The following is a 17,687-nucleotide window of genomic DNA, read 5'->3' on the forward strand; positions in this document are numbered from 1 at the left end:
GAAGGAGAATATCCCACAAGTAAAGGATGGATCAGTGGACTGGATACACCTTACAAGAGAAATCATTTTTTTGACAGGAGTAATAAATAAGCTTATTGGTACTATAAAACCTATTTTACAAAGTGGTAAAATTTTAGCAAGGTTAGGCAATATTTAAATAAATTATATTTAGGTATTTTTCCCTTCACTACAATATGCTCACAAGTTACGCCCTAATATATAATGCCAGACATATATATTTTTTTATCAACTGGTTCCTTCTTTTCATAACTGTATTTGGACCAAAATATTTAAAATAAAAAATAAAATAAATAAGATTAATAAAGGAATGCAACCATTATTTTTTAATTAGAAGTGCATGATAAGATTACAGCATTTCCCCATCATAAAACATAGAAGGTCAAGAGAAAATATGTCTTGATTTGTTGAAAACAGAAATAGTATGACCAGAACAAAACATACAATTGTGACAAAAACATTTAAAAAGTAAACTATGTTTTAAGCCATTGGATACATTATTAAATGTGTCATATGTTTAGTAATGACAAGGTACGCAAATGTGTCATATGTTTAGTAATGACAAGGTATGTAAATGTGTCATATGTTTACTAATGACAAGGTAAGTAAATGTGTCATATGTTTAGTAATGACAAGGTACGTAAATGTGTCATATGTTTAGTCATGACAAGGTAAGAAATTGTTTACATTTGAGAGTACTTTCATTTGATTTGTTTAAGAGTTAGATTTGTTTTAAAAATAAAATAGTAGTAGGGGTAGCACTTTTAAGACACGTACACAGTATTAAGTGGTTATTCTCAATTAGGTAATAAGGTGCTTTATTGTTGAGAAATAACCTATCCATGAGGGTCAAGCAGCCCGAGTACTTATTGTCTACCAAAGTAACCAAGAAACTTTGTACAATAATGACTCAAGATGTACTTATGTGAGATTTTATGAGGAATAATATTAGTTATTTCTAAGCTACTTCTTGTGATGTTGAAGAGTGAGGCTATTGTTAGTGTGGATTGGATATGTTTGAGCAGATGCACAGGGACTATGAATGCAAGTGGTTCAAAATGACTCAGGTAACCAAGAGTACAAGCAGCTATCTAATGTCAGCCTAAAGACACATATCATTAGTCACCCCGAGTAGATGCCATAAATTTAGGGCTATGGCACACAAATAAAAACTTTTTAGGACAGAAATGTCTAATGTAGATATTCTACAAAATGTTAGCATATACCATAAAGCTAGAGGCACATATATAATTGTGGTCATTTTTAAAAATGTAATGATGTTACCCATTGGCCCTATGCACGGTGGAATTACAGTGTGACCCATTCACTGGTCACCTTAACTGAAAATGGCCATAGGCAGAAGAATACTGTGTGTGTGTATATGTTACATATGATTGGTCAATAGCACAATTTGTTGAATTTATTGGGAGGGGATTAAAACTGAATACTCCCTAGAATCCAAGGGTATGGAGCATCAATGGCCCATCTCCAATTGGTGCAAATCATCTCTTTAGTGCTTTACCACTGTGGCAATACCAAAGGCAACCAGACAAGATTTGCTAGGTTTGCTTCATCACAATAGAAAGACTTAAAGTGCCAAGTGATAGTTGCTTGATACAACCACATAAACATGTTAAATACATGGCACCATCATGGAATCAAGTGTCACTGAAACATGGGATCCAGTGCAGGTTTGTAACTTAAGACCGTGGATTGTCCTGGTGGGGAAGCTGGTGGGGAAAAGAACAAACAAAAAAACAGTGAAATTCAATTTACCACAGCTGAACACATGAAACATTTTCTACACACACATAAGCATATACTAAGGAACTACATTAAATCACGCATCTTTTACTGAATTACACACAATATATACTGAATTGAAAGGTTTCCTTACAAAAGAATCCATACAAACAGGAGACATTTACATTGATTCAAAAGGGGAAAAAATTGCTTCTAGCTCTGCACAATGGGGAAGCAAAGGTAAGAGTGGAACCTTTATAATATATACTGAAATCATTCAACTAGAGAGACATACCTGCATGAAGAAAGCCTACAAGGAAACAGTTGTATCAGAGCAGTGAGTGCGTGTCTTTGAGTTGCTACTGAGTTTAAGTAAGGGGACCTGAAGAAGATTAGTGTTATGCTCTAGATTATCTGGTAAAAAGACACAGGATAAATCATTTGTAAAGAGTGAAACAAAACTGTAGATATGGGGTGCCCAGGCTCTAGTATGTCAGCATTATTTTTGTACATTTTGACAGGATGGTCTCCTTGTGCACATGCTACAATTGAGTAAAATCAATTTTGTATGCGTTTAACACCTGTAAGGTGGTTAAACACAGATACCGTTGTGCATCCAGGCACAATACATTGCCACTCCCCAGGAGTAAACAGCCAGGAAGACAATCAGGAAAAAGCATAACAAAGTGTTCAGCACTTGCCAGCTATGTCTTGCTCAGGGATGACATGATAATGTAATAAATGTATAACTTTTACCACTTTGCAGTGATCAAACGCATAGAGCCTGATAATCTAAAGCTGTCCGTTCAGGTGAGATGCTCTAACATGATCCTCTGGTACTGTAAGATCCCTTGTTAAATTCTTAAAAGGCAGACTATTCTATACTTCTCCAAGGGGCGTTACGTTCCCTGCATTCCTGTATGTGTAGTAAAGACAAGCAGAGGGCAATATAGCACTGCATAACATCACAGTTATACTTACATTTACACTTCATGCTCAGTATTTTATATAACTTTACACTTCACAATAGGTTTTATTACATTTAAACTTTGCACTTTCTATTTCGTATTTTATTTTGTATACAGCAGTGTATTTAGCATTGTGATTTTACAAGTTCTAATTATGCTTTCACAGTTTCAGTGTAACTTTAACAAATTAGGATCATACTTTGCATTTTTATGTGTATCTTTAACAAATTACATTGCACTTTATATTATAGTACAGACTTCACAGCGGCTGAACTTGATGAATTCTATAAGAAAAGTGCGTAACCTGGAAGTCACAGATAGATGAGAGATGTTTCACACAGGAGTAGAAGGTAATTGGAAAACACCAGGGGCTGACATAAAGGCTCAGTTTGCGTCAATTACAAATTAAACTGAAATGTTTTCACTACAATTGAACTTGCTTTTTTCCTATAGTTTAGTATATATTTCTTTTTTGTCAGTTAAATAACTGTATTGTGAATTTTTCATCTGCATACAGCTGACATGACAAATAAGTGAGAAATGCTTGTGAAAGAGCTTCAGACATACCATGAGAACTCCCCTGTCCCTCCCACTGTCTGGAGCTCAGTTTTATTTTACAATAGAGAAAATAAATACAAAGTGCAATGTAAGTTGTAAAAGATACACAGAAATATATAAAGTATTATTCTGATTTGTTAAAGAAACACAAAAACTTTAAAATACAATAAGAATTTTGTAAAATTACTGCTGGATTTAAATATATAAAAATAGAAAGCACACAAGTAATATAATACTGAAAGGACCCAATCTGAAGTGTTAAGATACAATGCACAGTAAGTGTAACAAAACTCATATCATGCAGTGCTATATTGCACTGGGCTTGTCCCTCCTTCACATACAGAAAACAAAATTTATACTTACCTGATAAATGTATTTATTTCCAGGCATGGAGAGTCCATGAATCATTCCAATTACTAGTGGGGTATTCACTCCTGGCCAGCAGGAGGAGGCAAAGAGCACCCCAGCAGAGCTGTTAAGTATCACTTCCCTTACCCATAACCCAAAGTCATTCAAATGAAAGAAAAGGGAAATAACACAAAAGTATAGATGTGCTTGAAAGGGAATGGGAAAAGAAATATGGAGAGGAGAACGGCACTACAATGAGATGTCCCAATATATGTTACACTACAATGTTTACGTGTGAACAAGATGGGATCAGGTGCTGTATACTAAAAAAATACTGAACCAAAAGTAGGTGTGACCCTACACCAAAAGTGTGTAACTATAAGCACTCATCATCTCGTGAATTGCCTTTAATTGGAGATGATAGTATTAAGTAATTGTTGATATTTGGACTATGATGGTTCCTCACACAGGGGAGACAGCGGTTAAAACTCAAAACTTTATTAATATAATTTAAAATGGGACACATACATATATAAAAAATAAAAACAGAAAGTGGGACTCCAAACTGCAAATGTCTGATACTTCGTGGGTAGGTGATGGTAAATAGACCGTATATATTGTTATTTTCCTTCCCTGGCTCTAATTAATAGGTCCTCCTGATACTCTCAAATGTGTAGGTTATTGAGGGATCACTATTGCCAGATTATAGGAGAGAAAAGGAGGCGAGGGGGTAAGAAATATAGGGATGTTATCCCTGTGTTAGTTAAATAGTCTGGATAGATTTCCGGTCATATATAGTCAATATAACGAAGATAGTAAACTAAGTAATATCAAATCCTCTGTATGATTGAAATATCAAAATGTAACATTTAATTATAAGCATAGTCCTTAAATAAGTTGGCACACAAGATTGTAACTGTGCCTAAATTGCCTGTATGAAGTAAAGTTAACCCAGTTAAGCTATGGTTTCGCTCAGCTGTAATAGTAGACAATTCATGAAATAACAAATAGACAACACTATAGTGTGACTAGATTGGATCATAATATTAGATTCTTACATCATAATTGATGAATCTTACTTATACAGGAGACCTAATGTTATCCTAGTATCTATCTGTCGCTACTTGGTTAGTGATAGTCGTGATATAGTTAAGTCAGAAACGTCTCATATGGGAACTTCACATATTGGCTTGAATTTGTGCACTTGACAATGTTACAGTATATTGTGAAACTTGCCCCAGGCTGTTCAGCCTGGTCCAAATAATTGGTAACACTGTAAACTTATATAGGTAGAGGTAACATATTAGTTAGATTCTGCCCCGGATGTTACCGTTCCGTTAGGTAGCAAGCCTCTAGCTGGTATAACCACCTAGTGGTTTAATTTTAGTAAATATGTTTACAATTAATCTTTATTGTTATAATTAATTCCGAAATACCCCTTGTAAAGTTGTTCCGATAAAACTATTAGTCTGTCAACGTAGGGAATGCATTGTCGTAGCTGCTATAAAATATTGTATTTGAATTGTTGAATCTCAATGTTATGTTCGGATCAATATTATAAATATTGTTAGCATTGTTACTGTTACTCTTATTCTTTGTGCGGACTGGCAAACATAACCGCTGTTACAAATTAACCACTCAAAAAGAACTTACTATTTAAACAAAGAGAAGTCTTTCCCAGCGTATTTTTGCAATTCTATTTAAAATGGGCCAACGTCCCCACTAAGGATATTATAGTCAAGAAGTTACTTATGTATTACATATTAAGTTTGGAGTCAGCAATCACCACTTTAGCTTAAAAAAACATAATTTATGCTTACCTGATAAATTTATTTCTCTTGTAGTGTAGTCAGTACACGGGTCATCCATTACTTATGGGATTATATCTCCTTCCCAACAGGAAGTTGCAAGAGGATCACCCAAGCAGAGCTGCTATATAGCTCCTCCCCTCACATGTCATATCCAGTCATTCGACCGAAACAAGACGAGAAAGGAGAAACCATAGGGTGCAGTGGTGACTGGAGTTTAATTAAAATTTAAACCTGCCTTAAAGACAGGGCGGGCCGTGGACTGACTACACTACAAGAGAAATAAATTTATCAGGTAAGCATAAATTATGTTTTCTCTTGTTAAGTGTAGTCAGTCCACGGGTCATCCATTACTTATGGGATACCAATACCAAAGCAAAAGTACACGGATGATGGGAGGGACAAGGCAGGAACTTTAAACGGAAGGAACCACTGCCTGAAGAACCTTTCTCCCAAAAATAGCCTCAGAAGAAGCAAAAGTGTCAAATTTGTAAAATTTCGAAAAAGTGAGAAGTGAAGACCAAGTTGCAGCCTTGCAAATCTGTTCAACAGAGGCCTCATTCTTAAAGGCCCAGGTGGAAGCCACAGCTCTAGTGGAATGAGCTGTAATTCTTTCAGGAGGCTGCTGTCCAGCAGTCTCATAGGCTAAACGTATTATGCTACGAAGCCAAAAGGAGAGAGAGGTAGCCGAAGCCTTTTGACCTCTGCTCTGTCCAGAGTAAACGACAAACAGAGAAGAAGTTTGACGAAAATCTTTAGTTGCCTGCAAATAGAACTTCAGGGCACGGACAACGTCCAGATTATGCAAAAGTCGTTCCTTCTTTGAAGAAGGGTTAGGACACAAAGATGGAACAACAATCTCTTGATTGATATTCCTGTTAGAGACTACCTTAGGTAAGAACCCAGGTTTAGTACGCAGAACTACCTTGTCTGAATGAAAAATTAGATAAGGAGAATCACAATGTAAGGCAGATAACTCAGAGACTCTTTGAGCCGAGGAAATAGCCATCAAAAACAGAACTTTCCAAGATAACAGCTTGATATCAATGGAATGAAGGGGTTTCAATGGAATGAAGGGGTTCAAATGGAACACCTTGCAAAACGTTAAGAACTAAGTTTAAGCTCCACGGCGGAGCAACAGTCTTAAACACAGGCTTAATCCTAGCCAAAGACTGACAAAAAGCCTGAACATCTGGAACTTCTGCCAGACGTTTGTGTAGAAGAATGGACAGAGCCGAAATCTGTCCCTTTAACGAACTAGCAGATAAGCCCTTTTCTAAACCCTCTTGTAGAAAAGACAATATCCTAGGAATCCTAACCTTACTCCATGAGTAACTCTTGGATTCGCACCAATATAAATATTTACGCCATATCTTATGGTAAATTTTTCTGGTGACAGGTTTCCGAGCCTGTATTAAAGTATCAATAACCGACTCCGAGAAGCCACGCTTTGATAGAATCAAGCGTTCAATCTCCATGCAGTCAGTCTCAGAGAAATTAGATTTGGATGGTTGAAAGGACCCTGAATTAGAAGGTCCTGCCTCAGAGGCAGAGACCATGGTGGACAGGACGACATGTCCACTAGGTCTGCATACCAGGTCCTGCGTGGCCACGCAGGCGCTACCAAAATCACAGATGCTCTCTCCTATTTGATCTTGGCAATCAGTCGAGGCAGCATCGGGAATGGTGGAAACACATAAGCCATGTTGAAGACCCAAGGGGCTGTCAGAGCATCTATCAGCGCCGCTCCCGGGTCCCTGGATCTGGATCCGTAACAAGGAAGCTTGGCGTTCTGGCGAGACGCCATGAGATCCAGATCTGGTTTGCCCCAACGATGAATCAGTTGAGCGAAGACCTCCGGATGAAGTTCCCACTCCCCCGGATGAAAAGTCTGGCGACTTAGAAAATCCGCCTCCCAGTTCTCCACGCCTGGGATGTAGATCGCTGACAGGTGGCAAGAGTGAGACTCTGCCCAGCGAATTATCTTTGAGACTTCCAACATCGCTAGGAAACTCCTGGTTCCCCCTTGATGGTTGATGTAAGCCACAGTCGTGATGTTGTCCGACTGAAATCTGATGAACCTCAGAGTTGCTAACTGAGGCCAAGCTAGAAGAGCATTGAATATTGCTCTTAACTCCAGAATATTTATTGGGAGGAGTTTCTCCTCCTGAGTCCATGATCCCTGAGCCTTCAGGGAATTCCAGACTGCGTCCCAACCTAGAAGGCTGGCGTCTGTTGTTACAATCGTCCAATCTGGCCTGCGAAAGGTCATCCCTTTGGACAGATGGGGCCGAGAAAGCCACCATAGAAGGGAATCTCTGGTCTCTTGATCCAGATTTATTAGAGGGGACAAATCTGAGTAATCCACATTCCACTGACTGAGCATGCACAATTGCAGTGGTCTGAGATGCAGGCGCGCAAATGGTACTATGTCCATTGCCGCAACCATTAAGCCGATTACTTCCATGCACTGAGCTACTGACGGGTGTGGAATGGAATGAAGGGCACGGCAAGCATTTTGAAGCTTTAATAACCTGGACTCCGTCAGGTAAATTTTCATCTCTATAGAATCTATAAGAGTCCCTAGGAAGGGAACCCTTGTGAGTGGTAATAGAGAACTCTTTTCCACGTTCACCTTCCACCCATGCGACCTCAGAAACGCCAGAACTATCTCTGTGTGAGACTTGGCAATTTGAAAACTTGACGCTTGTATCAGAATGTCGTCTAGGTACGGAGCCACCGCTATGCCTCGCGGTCTTAGTACCGCCAGAAGAGAGCCCAGAACCTTTGTAAAAATTCTCGGGGCCGTAGCTAACCCAAAGGGAAGAGCTACAAACTGGTAATGCCTGTCTAGAAAGGCAAATCTTAGGTACCGACAATGATCTTTGTGAATCGGTATGTGAAGGTAGGCATCCTTTAAGTCCACAGTGGTCATGTATTGACCCTCTTGGATCATGGGTAGGATGGTTCGAATAGTTTCCATGTTGAATGATGGAACTCTTAGGAATTTGTTTAAGATCTTTAGGTCCAAGATTGGTCTGAAGGTTCCCTCTTTCTTGGGGACCACAAACAGATTTGAGTAAAATCCTTGTCCTTGTTCCGTCCGCGGAACTGGGTGGATCACCCCCATTAATAAGAGGTCTTGTACACAGCGTAGAAACGCCTCTTTCTTTATTTGGTTTGCTGATAACCTTAAAAGATGAAATCTCCCTTGTGGAGGAGAAGCTTTGAAGTCCAGAAGATATCCCTGAGATATGATCTCCAATGCCCAGGGATCCTGGACATATCTTGCCCAAGCCTGGACGAAGAGAGATAGTCTGCCCCCCACTAGATCGATTTCCGGATAGGGGGCCCTCACTTCATGCTGTCTTAGGGGCAGAAGCAGGTTTTCTGGCCTGCTTGCCCTTGTTCCAGGACTGGTTAGCTTTCCAGCCCTGTCTGTAACGAGCAACAGTTCCTTCCTGTTTTGGAGCAGAGGAAGTTGAAGCTGCTCCTGCCTTGAAGTTACGAAAGGCACGAAAATTAGACTGTTTGGCCTTTGATTTGGCCTTGTCCTGAGGAAGAGTATGACCCTTACCCCCAGTAATGTCAGCAATAATTTCTTTCAAGCCGGGCCCGAATAAGGTCTGCCCTTTGAAAGGAATATTAAGCAATTTAGATTTAGAAGTCACGTCAGCTGACCATGATTTAAGCCATAGCGCTCTGCGCGCTTGGATGGCGAAACCAGAGTTCTTAGCCGTTAATTTGGTTAAATGTACAACAGCATCAGAAACAAATGCGTTAGCTAGCTTAAGTGCTTTAAGCTTGTTCATAATCTCATCCAATGGAGCTGTGCGAATGGCCTCTTCCAGAGACTCAAACCAGAATGCCGCAGCAGCAGTGACAGGCGCAATGCATGCAAGGGGCTGTAAAATAAAACCTTGTTGAACAAACATTTTCTTAAGGTAACCTAATTTTTTATCCATTGGATCTGAGAAGGCACAGCTATCCTCCACCGGGATAGTGGTACGCTTAGCCAATGTAGAAACTGCTCCCTCCACCTTAGGGACCGTCTGCCATGAGTCCTGTGTGGTGGCGTCTATTGGAAACATTTTCCTAAATATAGGAGGGGGGGAAAAGGGCACACCGGGCCTATCCCACTCCTTGCTAATAATCTCTGTAAGCCTCTTAGGTATAGGAAACACGTCAGTACACACCGGTACCGCATAGTATCTATCCAGCCTACATAATTTCTCTGGAATTGCAACCGTGTTACAATCATTCAGAGCTGCTAATACCTCCCCTAGCAGTACGCGGAGGTTTTCAAGCTTAAATTTAAAATTAGAAATCTCTGAATCCAGTCTCCCTGGATCAGATCCGTCACCCACAGAATGAAGCACTCCGTCCTCATGTTCTGCAAATTGTGACGCAGTATCAGACATGGCTCTCCCATCATCAGCGCGCTCTGTCCTTAACCCCGAGCAATAGCGCTTGCCTCTTAATTCTGGCAATTTAGATAATACTTCGGTCATAACAGTAGCCATGTCTTGCAAAGTGATTTGTATGGGCCTCTCTGATGTACTTGGCGCCACAATATCACGCACCTCCTGAGCGGGAGGCGAAAGGTACTGACACGTGAGGAGAGTTAGTCGGCATAACTTCCCCCTCGTTGTCTGGTGATAATTTCTTTACATGTAAAGATTGACTTTTATTTAAAGTGACATCAATGCATTTAGTACACAAATTTCTATGGGGCTCCACATTGGCCTTCAAACATAGTGAACAAACAGATTCATCTGTGTCAGACATGTTTAAACAAACTAGCAATGAGACTAGCAAGCTTGGAAAATACTTTCAAATACATTTACAAGCAATATAAAAAAAAAGCTACTGCGCCTTTAAGAAGCACAAAAAGCTGTCACAGTTGAAATAACAATGAACCAAATCAGTTATAGCAACCAAAATTTCACAGTAAATGTATTAAATTAGCAAAGGATTGCACCCACCAGCAAATGGATGATTAACCCCTTAATACCCAAAAACGGATATCAATTTAACAAATAACGTTTTTATCACAGTCAAACACACTGTCACAGGTCTGCTGTGACTGATTACCTCCCTCAAAATGAATTTTGAAGACCCCTGAGCTCTCTAGGGACGTCCTGTATCATGGAGGATGAAGTACGAAGACTGTGACTGAATTTTTACTGCGCACAAAAGCGCTAAAATAGGCCCCTCCCACTCATACTACAACAGTGGGAAATCTCAGTTAACTGTTTCTATGCAGAAATAAACGTTAGCCATGTGGAAAAATCATGCCCCAATAAGTTTTATCACCAAATACCTCACAAAAAACGATTAACATGCCAGTAAACGTTTTGAACATTAAAAGATTATGAAGTGTTATTAATAAGCCTGTTACCAGTCGCTTTTACTGCAGTTAAGGCTCAAACATTACTTCAGCATTAACAGTATTTTCTTAGACAAATTCCATTCCCTAGAAAAATACTTCAGTGCACGTACACTCATCAGCCTAATACCAGTCGCTACCACTGCATTCAAGGCTGTACTTACATTACATTGGTAACAGCAGTATTTTCTAGTCAATTCCATTCCTTAGAAAAATAATTTACTGCACATACCTCGTTTGCAGGGGGGCCCCGCATGCTATTCCCCTTTCTGAAGTTACCTCACTCCTCAGAATGTGCGAGAAACAGCCAGTGGATCTTAGTTACTTCTGCTAAGATCATAGAAAACGCAGGCAGATTCTTCTTCTAATACTGCCTGAGAAAAAACAGCACATTCCGGTGCCATTTAAAATAACAAACTTTTGATTGAAGACATAAACTAAGTTTAGAAAACACCACAGACCTCTCACAACGACCTATGTTGAGTTGCAAGAGAATGACTGGATATGACATGTGAGGGGAGGAGCTATATAGTAGCTCTGCTTGGGTGATCCTCTTGCAACTTCCTGTTGGGAAGGAGATATAATCCCATAAGTAATGGATGACCCGTGGACTGACTACACTTAACAAGAGAAACGAGGATCCCATAATCCTCAAAAAAACCTCAGTTTTTTTGAGGATTATGGGATCCTCGTTTTTAAGAGTCCCACTCTCCACTTTCTGTTTTTATACATGTATGTGTCCCATTTTAAATTATATTAATAAAGTTTTGAATTTTAACCGCTGTCTCCCCTGTGTGGGGAACCATCATAGTCCAAATATCAACAATGACTTAATACTATCATCTCCAATTTAAGGCAATTCACGAGATGAGTGCTTATAGTTACACACTTTTGGTGTAGGGTCACACGTACTTTTGGTTCAAAGTGTCTGAGGTTTAACAAAAAAAACTGCCACCTGATATAAATAAGGACGGTTTGTGGACTCTCCATGCCTGGAAATAAATACATTTATTAGGCAAGCATAAATTTTGTTTTCTTTCCTATGGCATTGAGAGTTCACAAATCATTCCAATTACTAGTGGGAACCAATACACAAGCAAGAGAACACGGATTGAAAGGGAGGGAGAACAAGACAGGTGAACCTAGACCGAAGGCAACAATGCTTGAAGAACTTTCCCCCCAAAAGAAGCCTCAGCCGAGGCAAAATTTATAAAAGTTGAAAAAAGTATGAATAGAAGACCAAGTGGCCACCTTGCAAATTTGCTCCATCGAAGCTTCATTCTTGAAAGCCCAAGAAGAAACAGCTCTAGTAGAATGAGCCGTAATTCTCTCAGGAGGCTGTTGTCCAGTCGTCTCATAAGCTTACCGGATGACACTTCTCAACCAGAGAGAAAGAGTGGTAGAAGTGGCCTTCTGACCGCTACGCTTACCAAAGAAAACAATGAAGGCAGAAGACTGACGAAAATCCTTAGTTGCTTGAAGTTATACAAAAGACGTTCCTTCTGTGAAGAAGGGTTAGAACAAAAAGAGAGAACATCAATTACCTGATTAATATTGCGATCTGACAATACCTTAGGGAGAAACCCTAGCTTAGTACGGAGGACCACCTTATCAGCATGAAAAATATAATTTATGCTTACCTGATAAATTCATTTCTCTTGTAGTGTAGTCAGTCCACGGGTCATCCATTACTTATGGGATTATATCTCTTCCCCAACAGGAAGTTGCAAGAGGATCACCCAAGCAGAGCTGCTATATAGCTCCTCCCCTCACATGTCATATCCAGTCATTCGACCGAAACCAGACAAGAAAGGAGAAACTATAGGGTGCAGTGGTGACTGGAGTTTAATTAAAAATTTAGACCTGCCGTAAAAAGACAGGGCGGGCCGTGGACTGACTACACTACAAGAGAAATGAATTTATCAGGTAAGCATAAATTATATTTTCTCTTGTTAAGTGTAGTCAGTCCACGGGTCATCCATTACTTATGGGGTACCAATACCAAAGCTAAAAGTACACGGATGACGGGAGGGACAAGGCAGGAACTTTACACGGAAGGAACCACTGCCTGTAGAACCTTTCTCCCAAAAACAGCCTCCGAAGAAGCAAAAGTGTCAAATTTGTAAAATTTTGAAAAAGTGTGAAGTGAAGACCAAGTTGCAGCCTTGCAAATCTGTTCAACAGAGGCCTCATTCTTAAAGGCCCAGGTGGAAGCCACAGCTCTAGTAGAATGAGCTGTAATCCTTTCAGGAGGCTGCTGTCCAGCAGTCTCATAGGCTAAACGTATTATGCTACGAAGCCAAAAAGAGAGAGAGGTAGCCGAAGCCCTTTGACCTCTCCTCTGTCCAGAGCAAACGACAAACAGAGAAGAAGTTTGACGAAAATCTTTAGTTGCCTGTAAGTAGAACTTCAAGGCACGGACTACGTCCAGATTATGCAAAAGTCGTTCCTTCTTTGAAGAAGGGTTAGGACACAATGATGGAACAACAATCTCTTGATTGATATTCCTGTTAGAGACTACCTTAGGTAAGAACCCAGGTTTAGTGCGCAAAACTACCTTGTCTGAATGAAAAATCAGATAAGTGGAATCACAATGTAAGGCAGATAACTCAGAGACTCTGCGAGCCGAGGAAATAGCCATCAAAAACAGAACTTTCCAAGATAACAGCTTGATATCAACGGAATGAAGGGGTTCAAACGGAACGCCTTGCAGAGCGTTAAGAACTAAGTTTAAGCTCCACAGTGGAGCAACAGTCTTAAACACAGGTTTAATCCTAGCCAAAGCTTGACAAAAAGCCTGAACGTCTGGAACTTCTGCCAGACGTTTGTGCAAAAGAATAGACAGAGCCGAAATCTGTCCCTTTAACGAACTAGCAGATAAACCCTTTTCTAAACCCTCTTGTAGAAAAGACAATATCCTAGGAATCCGAACCTTACTCCATGAGTAACTCTTGGATTCGCACCAATACAAATATTTACGCCATATTTTATGGTAAATTTTTCTGGTAACAGGTTTCCTAGCCTGTATTAAGGTATCAATAACTGACTCCGAGAAGCCACGATTTGATAGAATCAAGCGTTCAATCTCCATGCAGTCAACCTCAGAGAAATTAGATTTGGATGGTTGAAAGGACCCTGAATTAGAAGGTCCTGTCTTAGAGGCAGAGACCATGGTGGACAGGACGACATGTCCACTAGATCTGCATACCAGGTCCTGCGTGGTCACGCAGGCGCTATCAGAATCACCGATGCTCTTTCCTGTTTGATCCTGGCAATCAATCGAGGAAGCATCGGAAATGGTGGAAACACATAAGCCATGTTGAAGACCCAATGTGCTGTCAGAGCATCTATCAGCACCGCTCCCGGGTCCCTGGACCTGGATCCGTAACAAGGAAGCTTGGCGTTCTGGCGAGACGCCATGAGATCCAGATTCGGTTTGCCCCAACGATGAATCAGTTGGGCAAAGACCTCCGGATGAAGTCCCCACTCCCCCGGATGAGAAGTCTGTCGACTTAGAAAATCCGCCTCCCAGTTCTCCACGCCTGGGATGTGGATCGCTGACAGGTGGCAAGAGTGAGACTCTGCCCAGCGAATTATCTTTGAGACTTCCAACATCGCTAGGGAACTCCTGGTTCCCCCTTGATGGTTGATGTAAGCCACAGTCGTGATGTTGTCCGACTGAAATCTGATGAACCTCAGAATTGCTAACTGAGGCCAAGCAAGAAGAGCATTGAAAATTGCTCTTAACTCCAGAATGTTTATTGGGAGGAGTCTCTCCTCCTGAGTCCATGATCCCTGAGCCTTCAGGGAACTCCAGACTGCGCCCCAACCTAGAAGGCTGGCGTCTGTTGTTACAATCGTCCAATCTGGCCTGCGGAAGGGCATCCCCTTGGACAGATGTGGCCGAGAAAGCCACCATAGAAGAGAATCTCTGGTCTCTTGATCCAGATTTAGCGGAGGGGACAAATCTGAGTAATCCCCATTCCACTGACTTAGCATGCACAATTGCAGCGGTCTGAGATGCAGGCGCGCAAATGGCACTATGTCCATTGCCGCCACCATTAAGCCGATTACCTCCATGCACTGAGCCACTGACGGGTGTGGAATGGAATGAAGGACACGGCAAGCATTTAGAAGTTTTGATAACCTGGCCTCCGTCAGGTAAATTTTCATCTCTACAGAATCTATAAGAGTCCCTAGGAAGGGAACCCTTGTAAGTGGTAATAGAGAACTCTTTTCCACGTTCACCTTCCACCCATGCGACCTTAGAAATGCCAGAACTATCTCTGTATGAGACTTGGCAGTTTGAAAACTTGACGCTTGTATCAGAATGTCGTCTAGGTACGGGGCAACCGCTATGCCTCGCGGTCTTAGTACCGCCAGAAGTGAGCCCAGAAACTTTGTAAAGATTCTTGAAGCCGTAGCTAATCTGAAGGGAAGAGCTACAAACTGGTAATGCCTGTCTAGGAAGGCAAATCTTAGATACCGGTAATGATCCTTGTGAATCGGTATGTGAAGGTAGGCATCCTTTAAGTCCACTGTGGTCATGTACTGACCCTCTTGGATCATGGGTAGGATGGTTCGAATAGTTTCCATTTTGAATGATGGAACTCTTAGGAATTTGTTTAGGATCTTTAAGTCCAAGATTGGTCTGAAGGTTCCCTCTTTCTTGGGAACCACAAATAGATTTGAATAGAAACCTTGCCCGTGTTCCGTCCGCGGAACTGGGTGGATCACCCCCATTAGTAAGAGGTCTTGTACACAGCGTAGAAACGCCTCTTTCTTTACTTGGTTTGCTGATAACCTTAAAAGATGAAATCTCCCTTGTGGAGGAGAAGCTTTGAAGTCCAGAAGATATCCCTGAGATATGATCTCCAACGCCCAGGGATCCTGGACATCTCTTGCCCAAGCCTAGGCAAAGAGAGAAAGTCTGCCCCCCACTATATCCGTTTCCGGATAGGGGTCCCTCACTTCATGCTGTCTTAGGGGCAGCAGCAGGTTTTCTGGCCTGCTTGCCCTTGTTCCAGGACTGGTTAGCTTTCCAGCCCTGTCTGTAGCGAGCAACAGCTCCTTCCTGTTTTGGAGCGGAGGAAGTTGATGCCACGAAAATTAGACTGCTTAGCCTTTGATTTGGCCCTGTCTTGAGGCAGAGCATGGCCCTTACCTCCGGTAATGTCAGCGATAATTTCTTTCAAGCCGGGCCCGAATAAGGTCTGCCCTTTGAAAGGAATATTAAGCAATTTAGATTTAGAAGTCACATCAGCTGACCAGGATTTAAGCTCTGCGCGCTTGGATGGCGAATCCGGAGTTCTTAGCCGTAAGTTTAGTTAAATGTACGACGGCATCAGAAACAAATGAATTAGCTAGCTTAAGTGCTTTAAGCTTGTTCATAATTTCATCCAATGGAGCTGTGCGAATGGCCTCTTCCAGAGACTCAAACCAGAATGCCGCCGCAGCAGTGACAGGCGCAATGCATGCAAGGGGCTGTAAAATAAAACCTTGTTGAACAAACATTTTCTTAAGGCAACCTTCTAATTTTTTATCCATTGGATCTGAGAAGGCACAGCTATCCTCCACCGGGATAGTGGTACGCTTAGCCAATGTAGAAACTGCTCCCTCCACCTTGGGGACTGTCTGCCATAAGTCCCGTGTGGTGGCGTCTATTGGAAACATTTTCCTAAATATAGGAGGGGGTGAAAAAGGCACACCGGGTCTATCCCACTCCTTATTAATAATTTCTGTAAGCCTCTTAGGTATAGGAAAAACGTCAGTACACACCGGTACCGCAAAGTATTTATCCAGCCTACATAATTTCTCTGGGATTGCAACCGTGTTACAATCATTCAGAGCCGCTAATACCTCCCCTAGCAATACGCGGAAGTTCTCAAGCTTAAATTTAAAATTAGAAATCTCTGAATCCAGTCTGCCTGGATCAGATCCGTCACCCACAGAATGAAGCTCTCAGTCCTCATGTTCTGCAAATTGTGACGCAGTATCAGACATGGCCCTTCCATTATCAGCGCGCTCTGTTCTTACCCCAGAGTGATCACGCTTACCTCTTAATTCTGGCAATTTAGATAATACTTCTGTCATAACAGTAGCCATGTCTTGCAAAGTGATTTGAATGGGCCGCCCTGATGAACTTGGCGCCACAATATCACGCACCTCCTGAGCGGGAGGCGAAGGTACTGACACGTGAGGAGAGTTAGTCGGCATAACTTCCCCCTCGTTGTCTGGTGATAATTTCTTTACATGTAAATTCTGACTTTTATTTAAAGTGACATCAATACATTGAGTGCACAAATTTCTATTGGGCTCCACATTGGCCTTTAAACATAGTGAACAAACAGATTCATCTGTGTCAGACATGTTTAAACAGACTAGCAATGACACTAGCAAGCTTGGAAAATACTTTCAAATAAATTTACAAGCAATATAAAAAACGCTACTGTGCCTTTAAGAAGCACAAAAAGCTGCCACAGTTGAAATAACAATGAACCAAATTAGTTATAGCAACCAAATTTTTACAGTAAGTATATAAAGTTAGCAGAGGATTGCACCCACCAGCAAAAGGATGATTAACCCCTTAATACCCAAAAACGGATAACAATTGTAATAATTAACGTTTCTATCACAGTCAAACACACTGTCACAGGTCTGCTGTGACTGATTACCTCCCTCAAAACGAACTTTGAAGACCCCTGAGCTCTGTAGAGACGTCCTGGATCATGGAGGATGAAATAGGAAGACTGTGACTGAATTTTTACTGCGCAAAAAAGCGCTAAAATAGGCCCCTCCCACTCATATTACAACAGAGGGGAAGCTCAGTAAACTGTTTTTATGCAGAAAAAACGA

The 17,687-nt window shown here is 41.2% G+C and overlaps 1 protein-coding gene across 4 annotated transcripts in view; it reads right to left on the reverse strand.

Moving 5' to 3' along the window:
* Positions 1-329: 329 nt before the first annotated feature.
* Positions 330-17,687, reverse strand: part of CHMP7 (charged multivesicular body protein 7) — a 362,230-nt gene continuing 344,872 nt past the window's right edge. For all 4 annotated transcript variants that reach the window (XM_053717984.1, XM_053717985.1, XM_053717986.1 and 1 more), the window contains one exon: positions 330-1,748. In XM_053717984.1, the coding sequence (XP_053573959.1) occupies positions 1,684-1,748 (65 nt within the window). In that variant the 3' untranslated portion in view covers positions 330-1,683. The remainder of the gene's footprint in view (positions 1,749-17,687) is intronic.

This window comes from Bombina bombina, chromosome 6 (genome assembly GCF_027579735.1).
Source record: "Bombina bombina isolate aBomBom1 chromosome 6, aBomBom1.pri, whole genome shotgun sequence".
NCBI lineage: Eukaryota > Metazoa > Chordata > Amphibia > Anura > Bombinatoridae > Bombina > Bombina bombina.